A 13190-nucleotide genomic window follows, 5' to 3' on the forward strand; every position below is an offset into this window, starting at 1 on the left:
AGCAAAACAATCAGTATATAAACACTAATATGGAGCGAACAATGATGACAAGAGGAAACAAACCAAAACAAATGATTCTGTCTGTGGAGGAAAACTGTTCTACTTTTTACTGCTGTGACTAACCAAAGGTATTGTTTCATTTATTTTTTTATTAACTACTGAATAATGAGGACTCTAAATTGTCAGACAAATTACCATGATCACGAAGTTGCCTGACCAAGATAAAGGATTCTTTTTAATAGAGGTGCAGTTGTTATTGCTTATTATAAATGTACTGATAACCAAACTAGCCATCAGCTCACATTAATTAGCCCAATATGTCATATGTATTGTCAAGTAAATAGAAAGAGGAGTGAAGCTAATCAATCAGTCAAATAGACTTAATAAGATCAAGAAGAAGAAAAGGAAGAAGAGGAATGATGCTCTGACCAGTCTCTGCGTCAGAAAAGTGAACATAAGTTGCTGCTGTGACTGATCAATATAGTAGAGGGTGCAGCTATAAAGATCAACTGTAAAACTTAAACCTTGTGAAATAAACTGACGTTTTGGCTGCGGTGCCTGTCTGCAGTGTGCTGCAGAGAGTCATTTGGTCTGAATCAGAATGCAGCCATGGCCAGTGGCTCCACACAACTTAGCTGTGATGTTTAAGGTGATTGATGAATGCAGTTAAGCCAAACAGTCTGTTCCGAATTCACTGGGCTTCTTGTAGATTTTGTGTATCTGCTGCTAATAAACTGGTGCTGGGTCTCAGCAGGGCTACTGAATCCAGTGATAGCAAAAGTTAAATCTATAATGGCAGTTACAACAAGCAAGCGGGGAGGGGGGGGGGGCAAACGTGATGAACCAATTAGAGGAGGCAGGAGTGCAGCTATACAATGCAAAATTCTTGAACACAGACGACCTTTTTAATCACCTGTGTTCAGTCAGAGAGTCAGAACGGAGGAGGCTTCCACTTTGTGTGACTGGCAGCATTTCAGGCATTGATGACCACAAGACAAGTGAAGGGCTCGTTTTACCTGGTCGTTAATGTTACAGGAATACAGAACCAAACACAACCGCTGCACCAAAAATGACTCAGCGCCACAATACTAAGACACTAGGCTACTCACAAACTAACTCAGACTTATTTTAATTGATTTAATCCTATGGTGCCACCAAGTTAAAATGCTTCTCAGTATTTTCTTATTGATACCAGGTGAAACATATTTGTGGCCTATTCTCAGTCCTTTCACGAGATGCTTTAATTTACAACTTTGTGGGCTGCTGTTGCTAACATGCTAGCAATGGTAGCTTCTGTGTATTTTGTTTCTGTACAAATATAATGAACATATTGTTAGCTGGGCATGCTGTCATCATGTGCAGTGATGGCTCTTGCCATATCTCACACAGTAGGGGGAAATGTTGCAATGACGTCTAAGATGATGAGTTCAGGGGTTAAATAAACAGCAGACTGAGTAGACATCGCGTTCAACTGCACTGACCAATTGTTTTTTAACCCAAGCAGCAATACCACCAGTAACCACAAGATAGAAACATTATGTAAAAATTCCTGCTTAAGCTACAAACTAAGAATATTTTGTGAACAGCTTCTACCAGACATTCGTTTCCAGTGCCTCTAATGAGTTTGGCTGTATACTTGGTACACTGCACAGTGACCGTCAACAGAAGGCTGCTGTTTATCACGTTTGAACCTATGGATGTTCATAATATACTTCATTTTGAGTACGAATGTGCATTAAATTCATGCATTAAAACTATTTATACTTCAGCTATTGAACAGCTTATGCTATTAAAATGACACTGAAGTTACATCGATATCGCTTTTAAAAGCAATACAATTATCAAGTACATAACATAAGACTTTATGAGAACAATCTGAGCAATTGTCAGCCATATTGAAACTGCCCAAAATGACAGGCCAGTAGTTCTCCATGGAACAAAGTTTCATGCTAACTGGACTCTAACTGAGACTCAAGCACAGATGTCTCCAACAGTGACTTTCACTGACAGCTAGCCAAAGAATCTGGTTTAATGTAAACAAAGAAACAAAAAAACTTTCTTTTTCCCTTTGGTGTTGCGTTGTCACATTGCCCCAATGAACAAAAAGCTTGATCTCTAAATCAGTCAGAATGCTTTGCAAGAAAACTGGATTTGAAATACATCAACCCTTTAACCGTACAAGACCAACAGAATACTACTTTGAAGCAAAACGTAATACGGCCTGCAGATATTTCAAAGTTTTTCTGTTCTTCAACTTGCAGGATGAGAAAGTGGACTAGAGCATTCATAACATGGGAAGTTAATCACTTTAGTTTGTGACTTGCAGAACACAGTCCAATCATCGATGTTAATTTAGAGATGGCTGATGGGTAAGGCTTTTGAGTTGGTTGTAATTAAGTAATGGCAGTGATAAATGAATGTAATTTATGCTTGTATTATCATGGATTCCACTATTTAAACATCCAAACAGCATGAGAAGAGATTCAAACAAACTGAACACACAGTAAATCAGAGCTGTTATCAAAGAAATTGTGGATTTATTGTAGTTGCCTGCCTAGTAGAATAAAGTTACCTGATTGAAGGAGATCTTGTTGTTTTTCATCTTCTGGGCTGAACTCTTCCATGTTTTCCCAAAGAATTGCTGGTGATTTCTATCAAACAGGGTCACTCGAAGCTGGAAGTTTACATCTTGCTCCCCCATGGACATCGCCTTTAAGTCAAGAGGGAAGAGACACATCTGTTCATTTCTGTGTTTTATACTTACAGATATTCCAGTTTAGCATTGCCCAAACTTCATTAAGAAATAAGTGTGAGTTTCAAACACGATAAAAATCCCTAACTCTGCGGGGATGCTCAGTGATTAAGGGGGGTGACAGTGAGGGTCAGACAATTACTCACAGAAAGGGTGCGTGTGCCAGTGTTTGATGGATTATCTCTAGGCCGAATTAATTTACTAAAGGATCGATGACACATTTACACCGAGGTGTGTTACTGGTCCATTTGTTTCAGCGACTGACAAGATGCAGGGTCATGAAAAATTGTACTTTTGAATTGAGTTTTCTCAGGTCTCCTCAGACGTAGAATAACGGGGAGACACCGTCACATAATTTAGGTTTGTTTAACCACTGACACACGGTTGCCCTTCTTAGAGCTTTCTAAATCTTTCCGTTGCGTTTCTTGAATGCAATCACCTGCGGGAGGTGAGCTGCAGTGACCCGGTTCAGGCTGAGCTGGAACCCGTAGGACTGGTTGAAGTGGCTGTCCACCGCCAGGCGGACTGTCTGGCTGGGTGGAGGAAGCAACCGGCTTCTTTCAAACACTTCTCTCCAGCCGTCCTCCATGTTAGATACGTCTTCTGTTTTCACCATATCGTTTAGTTACAACACAAACGGACAGGACGCTGCAAACCCCGAATAAACAACTTAAGCGTTATTCAGAATATCATCTTTTCCATCCGTGTACATTTCCAAACCCTCCGCCGCCATGTTGAAGTCGGATCATACCATTTAATATGAAGGGGTAACTGAATAAATCCGTGACTTAATCGGAAGTACTATTGTGCAAATTAAATATACAGCTATCGTAAATTGAACATTTACATATTTTAGTAGATAATGAGATGCTTATCCTCTAAACTTAAAGTCTAAACAAAAAATTGTCAATCGATGTTTTCAATCGTCCATACCTTTCATTTGGTATTTCCCTTCGCGCTGCATCAGTTGCTATGGTAATGTTCACGTTGCCATGTGTATCTAGACTTCGACAAAACTATTGGCATGCCTGCTTATTCAGTTATCTATACTAACAATAATCTTAATTTCAACAAAATTAAAAATACAAGTGTTTTATAATGGTCAAAAAATATGACCAAGATTTATACCTGTAGATGTATCGTAGTATATGGTATATTATCAGATCATTGTTCATTGTTCAGATCATAGCAAGACAACTTTAGCGTTAAAGTTTGTCCATTCTATTGCAAAGTCTGATATGGCTGTGTTTGAGAGTATATAAATTTGTAGAACAAATGATTGTTTCCTGCTTGAAATGTCTAGTCTGGTCCCGTTAACGCCGCCGAAACAATAGAAGCATGAAACCAGGAGGGGGCAGCAAAACACCGCTAATGCGCCTATGAGCCTCAAGAGGAAGAAGAAGAAGAAGGAAGCGGTAGTTACAAACTGAAATGTTCGGACTTTTCGACAAAAACAAGCCAGTGAAAATTAGAAGTTGCACTGAAAGCAAAAAGTACGGAGTTGGAGCAAAAAATGTGAAGGAGTTGTTGAAAAAGGGCTGCAAGTTATTACAGGTGAGCCGTGTGTAGCTTTGTATCCCTTCCTCTATGGTTTCGCTTTTTCTACTGTGGTGAAAACAACAAACAAGAGACAGAAACGTACTGTTGTTACTTTAGCTTTAGCTCGTCAAGGAAACGGTTTGGTCAAGTCCAGGGTGAAACTGTTGCATATATGTATGTTTCACATCATGTTCAGACAACGGAGACATGTCGACATGTTCCCGACACAGTTGCCTGCATATATGATTAGATAAACGGTGCTGAGGAAGTTAGCGGCACATGATGGACACAAGACGTGCTGTATGTAGTGAGATGACATGTACATTTATTTGTCGAGATGTTTTAGATATATCATTCTGACTAGATGAAACGCTCGTATGTAGTAGTTCATCTCCGTACTTGCACTCGTTCGAATAAATTTACTGAAACTGAAAGGATCCCTTAGTGCACAGGTGTGCGAAAATTACATAGAAGAAGATAGTTCAATAGTTGCGTTTCCATTACAGTTTTTAGCAAAATAAAAGAAATATTTCTGAAATGTCTCCATGCTATCTGCATATACTTTGAATGGTGGCTTATCTGTTTGTTCTATCCAACACTGATGCATCACTCACCAGCTCCTATCACACACTCTTGTTTGAGCCATGTTTGTATGATTTATTTGGATACTGGGTCGTGGTTTCATCAAATTCATCTGAAGTTTTTGCTTGTCACTGTTACCTCAGTGTTTGATCTGGAGCTTTCAGGCACATCTCCTCTGTAAAGTGACAATTTGACAATTGTTTTTGACACTTTACAAGTAAAAGTGAATTTAGCTGAATTGAACTGAATTGTAATTAGGACAATCAAACTATTGTTAGACAGGAATGATCTGAATGACTCCATATGTTCTACTTAAATTTAAATAACGCATGTTATTTTATTTTGTCCTTTGTAGCTGCCGCTCTCTGGTGCTCGTGTTTGTTTGTACGAGGATGGAACAATCGTGACGGAAGAGTTCTTCCAGACTCTGTCAGTCAACACCGAACTAGTTCTTCTGTCTAAAGGGCAGACATGGAGTGGAGGTACGTCAACCAAACTTTACACTAGACACAAACAAAGACAAACATTTTGATCATGATTAGTTTTTCTGTTGTCCAGACAAACTGTACGTTTAAGTCAAGTCAAGTCAAAGTTTATTTCTAAAGCTCCTTTAACCTCAGTTGAACTAAAGTGCTGTTCAAGCAGAACAAACACAAATAAATCAGTCCCTGTTAATATAAAACAAATAAATATTCAAATCCAAGATATCCTGCTCAACTTGGACTGAAGACCAAAGAGAAGAAGTGGGTGTAGTATGACAGTTGATGACTAACCCTTACACAACTTTTGTGCCTCTAATTCTAGTTGTGTGTGACATCAGTCAGTTACTGAACACAGACAAACATGCTGATGGCATCATTGAAGCAGCGAAGGGACTACTTTCTGATGAGAAGTCTTCTAAAAGGCGTAAAATACTGACTGACCTTCTACAGAACCTGGAGGACAGGTCTGATCTGGAGAAGAGAGACGAGGATGAGGACTGGTTCAGAGGTACCATCAGTCTCATTAAGGCCTGAATGTTACGAAGACAAACTAGCGGAGGTTGTCACTGCTTAGCTTTCTGCCATGATCTCAACTTCACTAAACCGGTGTTCTGTCAACTTTTCTCATATTTAAGTGTGAAGAGGATACTGTAATTGATCCTCTAAACATTTTTTAAGGGTGGTTTCTGTCATTTCATGTAGGTAATATAATTCTGATGCATGTTCATTGTTCATTTTTCTAAGAACTTACCTTTTTGTTTGTTGATGTTACAGGATGTCATATGTCAGTCATGATGATTGGTAGTTGCCACTGACAACGCTCTGTGAAACTGTCCCATAGGACCGTACGAGTAGGAAAAAATAAATAGAGTGTATAATCCAACATTTCTTTGTAACTTGCCGAGGTAGAGTGGAGAGCAGCATTAATCGAATGCAAAAGCTAGTAGGTCTGGTAGACATGTGAGCGGGTTATTGATAACATGGCTTCACTCAGACAAATGTGAGGAAGTGTTTTCTACAGTCTATGGTTTAAACAGCCTTTTTACATAACTTACCTGTTTAATTTATATTAAGGTTTAAATCAGGCATAATAAGGACACCTTGTGATAGACTGGTGAACTGTCCAGGATGTCCTTAGCCTCTCATCTGATAAGAGCTGGGATAGGCTTCAGCCTCCCACGACCCTAGTGAGGATGGGATGAGATCATTTTGGGCAAAGCTACATTATGTTCCTGGTGGATATTCTCACAGGTCTGCATGCTCTCTACCTAGGTTTGTCACCTGCCTGTCGTAGACCCACTAATGTCTACTTCACTGCCTATTTCTGGATCAACCACGAGTTAGACAGATTATTAGCAGCAAATATATAGTTTAACTCACATCCGGCAAAATCCACATCACACCATTTGTAAACTGTTAGTGCAGCTTTAAGATGTGTGTTACTGTTATCTAATCACTGGTGCTCTGTGAAAGGAAGTAACCACCATCGTATCTAATCTGTTCATGCAAGGCTGAACACACACTCATGTTGTTAATGCAAAATAAGTTGATAATAGACAGAAGTAATTACAACATGAAGCAGCTCTGCATGTGTCCTTCTGAAGACTTGATGTAAATCTTAACAGATCTGTGGTTTGTTATGGTGTTTTGTTTTTCTCGTTCCAGGTACAGATACCCGATTCAAAACCAAGTCGGCCTACATGAAGTATAACTGTGAGAACAGGATACGAGGCTACTTGAAGGAGGTAAAACACTTACGTTAATGTCTTTATTTGAATCCTCCTCCATTGTGTTTTACGAAAGGTTTTTGTGCCTCTATTCTCAGGTGGACGGTGCTACCAAAACTATAGAGAAAGCTAAAGTCAGGGCAGAGTTTTTGAAAACATCACAGTACCTGTCAGAAATGCTGAAAACAGCCAGGTACAACGGCAGCTACTTCGACAGGACCGTGAATGAGAAAGATCGCCTCTGTACTCGAGAAGGATGGTTCACATGCCAGGTACCAAGAGATTAAAAACTGTGGTCTAATATGGTTGATGGACAAGAAAAACTAACACGGGTATTACTTCGATGTCTGACACATGTGAAACGTGTTAAAAGACCAGTGCGTAGGGTTTAGTGGCAGCTTTGGTTCAAGATTACAACCATCTAAATAGATGCTTCTGCACCATAAACGCTCATGATGGTGTAGGATCTGCATAGAACCAGTGCAGAAATCTAAATCAAATCAAGCTTTACATGCAAAGTGTGAATGACCCTCAGTCAGCGGTTGACTTGTCCATTCTGGGCTACTGTAGGAATATGCTCTCAATGTAGATATGAAGGGCTCTGTTCATAACAGATTATACACTAATAAAAAATATTCAGTTTCTTGTTATCTCAACAAAACAGACTCAGACAAAAAATATACTGAAGTGTTTTGTAGTACAGCAAAGGTTTTAAAAGTCATGTTGTCTGCACTGGGCTTCAGTCACTGTAAACTTACCAGACATGTTGTAAGAAGTGGACCTATATTTATAACCTTCAGGGATCATTTGACCAGAAGCTGTGCCAGTCCCTCCACTCCATCAACCCCTACAGCAGCCGAGAGAGCAGGATCGTCTTCAGCACTTGGAACCTGGACCACAGGTTGGACCCTTGACATTCAAGACTTCAGAGACACATTTCAAGTTATGTTAACACAATTTCCTTTGTTTTTTGTTATTCTTTACATGTTTTGTAAACCTCGTGTCCAGGATTGAGAAAAAGAGGACGATCATTCCCGCGCTGACGGAAGCTCTACAGAATCACAAGAGCACCGACGTCAACTTGAACTACTTCTACCGGCTGCTGTTCACCAGAGACAACCTGAAGCTCGTCCACATCGTCTGCCACAAGAAAGATGCTCACAACCTGACGTGTGACACCAAGAAGATTTTTCTGAAGGCCAGTGATGCAGATAAAACAAAGAAGTCCAAAGTGAAGAGAAGTCGCTTAGTCTGAACATTTAATCGTTTTTATGAAAATATTTATATAAGCTGCAAAATTCCAAGATCAATTAGAAAGATCACATCAGGGAGACCAATTTTTTAACCTCACTTTATTTTTATTTTTTTAACCATCATCATGATTCTTTTTCAAACCAGGATTTTTTTTAAAGTTTTGTTAAATGCTAAAAAAATGATTGTCTAGACTTGAATGAAACCATGAAAAACGTTTATTTGTTCTTTACGTTGGCACAGTGATGTAAAATACATGCATCGATTACAAAGGCTGCTTTATGAATGAGGCATTCACTCTGAAGAGTATGAAAAGCTTTTAGCATAAATAAGGCAGAAAAAAATATATAAATGGTCAGAACAATCAGGTATATACAAAATGATCACAACAAGTGCTGTTAACCGTAAGGTTAGAGGATTAGATGACACGTGAAAAGTCAGGTTGAATCTAGCCTCGACTTATTTCCACAGTGTGGACTTTATAAAATACTTTTTAATGTATAGTGGTAAATTTATATTCAACACAAATCTGATCAGGGAAAATGAGTAGCTGCATTTTTATGTATCGATACAGACATGTGTTATGTTATAAAAAAGCTGCCCTAAAACTGAACACACACCGAGATGTGTTGAGGACGGATGTTAGACACTTGGTGATAAATGACTTTTATGCAAAAAACATGACATTCATCTGGAACAGTGACTCTGTGGCATTAAACTCTCTCATTACAGACCTGCTCTTTGGTGCATGTTCTCATCATTTATCTAATCTGAGGTCAGATCATTACATCCATCACTACGCTGCTTCTGCCATGTCAACATTTTTGTCAGCACTTTTGGAGGTTGTAAGCTGAATCCAGCACTCTAGAATCTCACAAGGCTAATCTCTGCAAAGCTGCACTCAGATTATGAAGCAGTATTCTCAGGTCATAAAGTGCTTTGTCAGGCCAGTAAGGACTAAACCAGGGTTGAAGTGAGCGGGAATCTAAATATAAATCATTTAACAAGCACCATGGTATTGCTCACTTATGGTATTAATATTACTGTATCTATGTTTTTTCATAAAAATAAATGCATAACATTTTTATGCATCAGAGCTAATGCTATAGGTGGAAAACAATTTGCATTTGTTAAAAGTCGAGTTAAAATGATTTGGGTTTAAAATGGAAGGAGTTTCTCTCCATCAGTGTTTGAGTAGTGACTGATCGCAGGTTTGCAGGTGTACAGTCACATAGTGTCGTCTGTAATTCTACCACAGCACCTTCACTCTTCCCTCACTCACCCATGGTATATTAGTGAGATGATATGGACGGATTGAATGCAGTCTCTGAACAGGCTGGATCCTCCCTCAGTGCTGAGGAGGCTTCATGTCTTTCCACAGGCTCCACGGTGGGCGTGGCACGGCTCTTCACTAAGTGCCCGCTCCATCCACTCGCTCAATGCCGCTGAAGCTCGCCTCCTCCTCGTCGCTGTCCTCACGTGCGTAGTAGTGTCGCCTCCTCTTCTCCCGGTGGGAGCTGACAGAGGTTGATGACGATCTTTGAGGAAAGTCCTGTAGGATGTGTGGAATGCAACCATTAAATCAAAGTGGCTGATTGCGGGGCGCACAAAGAAAAATCCTTTCTATGGATATACAAAGATATTAAGTTGATGATGTACTGAATTTTTTTCCTGCTCTGTTGTTGAACACACTTTGCAACAGGCAGTGTATCTGAAGTCTCAGTGAGATGAGGGCTAATTCTTATGAGTTAAACCTCGGTAATTTTGCATCCTAGGAAAATACAGAATTACTTTTTCAATTGATTATTGATTGGTTTATCCTTTGGTTACTTACAATCAATTCCAGTATGTTTGTAAAGATTTGCAGATCTATATGTGACGGACTCAACATGTTGTTTTCAAAACAAAATAAATTGGGGCTAAATACTGCATGTACTGCTTCTGTATTACTCCAGTTGCTGGAACAGGGTTTATAAAGGGGTAAGATATCAGTTTAATGATGTTAGCTGTGAATGAGGATGAATAGAGACTCAAAAAAACAAAGTTGGACACCAAACATTTGAACCGATGGATGGGAAAGTGGAAAAGCTGACTTGAATTTGTACTTGAAGCTCTTTAAGGCCTTTTTTTGTATTTGATCAGTTCATCTTCAATCTTTTGGCTCATGTTCCTGCTGAAATTTAAGCTTATATATATATATATATACACACCTTCAAGTTGAATATTTTCTTGATATCACATTTGGCCGGGGCCTCTTCTAATCTAACGATCAGCTTGAAAATGTTTCCTTCTAAGAAAAACATTCTAGTGTAAGAGAAAAATCAAGAAGTGTCACCTGAACAACGTCCAAGTTTCCAAAGAACTGCTCCACGGGAAGAATTTGGTTACTGTCGTCATCTAGGAAGATGGTCTTATCAGTTTCTTCATAATCCATACGCTCGGGCTCCTGTTTGTCCCGGAGGCCGTTCACTTCATAACCGTCCAACTCCTGCCCCATCCTACGCTCGTTTTCTTTCCCCTCCTGTCCCTCCAGCACAGGTGAGGCCAAGCATCTCCTCCTGCCAGCGGACTGGTGACACTCACAGACAATGTGAGAGTGCGTCTCTGCCGTGACATGCGTGTTCTGGCTTTTTATACATCCCCTCTCCGTAGCAGACGCCTGAGATGGAAAGTTAAAGAGCAGAGTCAGGGCGATGTTACAGCTAACCACAGTGAGTCTAACGTGCATGAGTGTGACCACTCCAGGCCTCAGATGTGAAAGTCTAGCAATGTCAAAGCTCTTTGAACAAGCTCTTTATCATCTCATGAACACGAACACAAACCTTTCTGGAGCGTCTTCTCTCAGAGCTGCTCTTCCTCTTTCTGGACTTGACGTCATCCAGCTGCTGAGGCATCTGCAAAGCAACATGGCTGGTTAAATCTTTTTTTGCCAACACTTCCTTATCATGAACAGTTAAGTGTAAAGGCTTTAGTTTCAGGAGCTTGGAGGCAGCGGTCATAGCACCAGAAGTTCACAGGCTCCTGCTAAGCACCTGTTCAGCTTCCCTGGCTAGTAAAAGAGTTGGTTAAGGGGAATTTATTGGGAAAGTTTTCTCATGGGAGTGAGCTCCAACGTCTTTATGGGCATGCTTAACCTCTGGTGAACTTCCTTTCGCAGTCAGTCAAGGGTGGACACCAGCAAAAACAGTGCATTGGAAACAAACGCCTCTGACACTTACGATGACAACTGTTGGTGATGAATGTTAAAGACGCGTGGTTTTAGATTGGCTCTTCGCTGTAACTTTCAGAGAGCACAAAATCACAACGGTCATGACAGGACATGTGCAGCCTCACTTGATCAGAAGCATCGATATGAATGCATGTGACTTACTGCTGTGTAAAAATGTGGCAGGTTAACATATTGTGTAATGTGCTGTGTGTCATGACTGAGTGGTGCAGCAAAGGTTATTGTTAGTTGTTCTCTGCCTGCAGGACAGCAGATCAGCTCAACTGTTTTCAACTTCAGATATTTTCCAAGGAACTGTTTGCATTTATTTTTTATTTTTGTAATGATGGGACAGCAATCATATTCCTGAATGTACCACTGTATGTGCCATGCAATGACAGTAAAAGCGATCTTTAGTCTTATGCAAACATTTTGGCCATCACTGCTTAGGTTAGACTCAGTTCTATTGTCATTGCATACGAAAGCGACGAAATGCAGTTTGGCATCAGTGGCAACAGCAGTGCAGATATTTAAGATGTTTTAATTCTAGGGTTTAGATGGCCACTATTGTTGATATGCATTTCGCAGTGAAGATGACTGAGATTCCACCTGCCCAGCTCCCCCGACACAGACCCTTGAATCCTCCGCGGGCCAAACTTCTACTGAAATGTAATCAATTTAACGCCCTGTTACTCAGATTCTCCAGCACACAGACAATACGTTTCTCCACATTTCTGACACGGTAAGGCCAGGCCGAATCAAAGCTCATCGGTGTTTTAACTTTTAACTTCGAGCACCGCCACCATTTGTTACGTAACTGCAGCTTCAACTACAACAATCCACGGTGAATGTAGAGAAACGGAGTCGCGTTTCGCGTCACGCATTAAAACCACATGAGGGCAAAGGGCGTTTTTATTGTTAACCTTAAGAGTCTTTAAGTGGAGTGCACGTGTTGTTGTCACAAAGCTAACCGACCACCGCACCAGCTCCCACGGCTCAGCTCTAAGCTAATAAGGCTAGCGGGGCAGCTCCGAGCTAATTAATTTACTAGCCTCCTGCTAATTTACTCGCTCGGCTACTCGCTTACCTTGTGCACCATTTGTCGGCGCTAGTCTTGTTTTGTTTTTTTCAGCGGCTAAAATATTTCCGTGTCGACTGCGCTTGTTGTTTGACGGCTAACAGCTCGACTGTCTTCGTCCGGCTGTAAAACAAAAGTGATAATTTTACGAGAAGTGTTGCCTCCGCCGCTGTGCTCCGTTCTCCTCGGGCCGCCTCCTCTTGTTTCCTGCTATGGTTCACTCAAAGGTTACAGCGGCTCTGACATGGATATGATGACGTCCTCCGCACCGCACTGTGGCCTCGGTTCCACCTCACGTTAAAGGGGAACAGCAGCTGTGTCGCCGCCATGAAGGATTTCCTTGGTTTTTATCCGGAGGACACGCGAGCAAAAAAATCGATCGGAAATATTAAATGTCAGCGGTCACTTGTGCTCCGCGGTGTTTATTATAAAACATTAGGGAGGGAAAAACAAGGGAAGGGAAAAAAATTAGTACTCATTTCGAATTCAAAGGAAAGAAAGTGCGTAGCATTGTAAGTAGTTTATATTTTGTCAGGAAGATTCCACAGCCATGTATATTACAAAAATCATCTCC

At 40.5% G+C, this 13190-nt stretch overlaps 3 protein-coding genes across 4 annotated transcripts in view; 1 reads left to right on the forward strand and 2 right to left on the reverse strand.

Moving 5' to 3' along the window:
* Positions 1-3491, reverse strand: part of LOC125022730 (nephrocystin-4-like) — a 159667-nt gene extending 156176 nt beyond the window's left edge. For both annotated transcript variants that reach the window (XM_047610754.1, XM_047610012.1), the window contains exons 1-2: positions 3192-3491; positions 2573-2710 (exon numbers count right to left, since the gene is read on the reverse strand). In XM_047610754.1, coding sequence (XP_047466710.1) covers positions 2573-2710; positions 3192-3368 — 315 coding nt within the window. In that variant the 5' untranslated portion in view covers positions 3369-3491. The remainder of the gene's footprint in view (positions 1-2572; positions 2711-3191) is intronic.
* Positions 3492-4110: 619 nt separating this feature from the next.
* On the forward strand, positions 4111-9071 carry dffb (DNA fragmentation factor, beta polypeptide (caspase-activated DNase)). The gene is made up of 7 exons (XM_047608103.1): positions 4111-4306; positions 5229-5355; positions 5678-5863; positions 7021-7100; positions 7181-7354; positions 7883-7983; positions 8091-9071. The coding sequence occupies exons 1-7, from the start codon at positions 4184-4186 to the stop codon at positions 8335-8337; spliced, it is 1038 nt and encodes a 345-aa protein (XP_047464059.1). The 5' UTR covers positions 4111-4183; the 3' UTR covers positions 8338-9071.
* On the reverse strand, positions 8812-12976 carry c1h1orf174 (chromosome 1 C1orf174 homolog). The gene is made up of 4 exons (XM_047608104.1): positions 12626-12976; positions 11156-11227; positions 10669-10992; positions 8812-9885 (listed from the first exon to the last, which is right to left on the reverse strand). The coding sequence occupies exons 1-4, from the start codon at positions 12635-12637 to the stop codon at positions 9745-9747; spliced, it is 549 nt and encodes a 182-aa protein (XP_047464060.1). The 5' UTR covers positions 12638-12976; the 3' UTR covers positions 8812-9744.
* Between the last annotated feature and the right edge of the window lie 214 nt (positions 12977-13190).

The sequence above is a fragment of the Mugil cephalus genome, chromosome 1 (assembly GCF_022458985.1).
Source record: "Mugil cephalus isolate CIBA_MC_2020 chromosome 1, CIBA_Mcephalus_1.1, whole genome shotgun sequence".
In the NCBI taxonomy this organism is placed as follows: domain Eukaryota; kingdom Metazoa; phylum Chordata; class Actinopteri; order Mugiliformes; family Mugilidae; genus Mugil; species Mugil cephalus.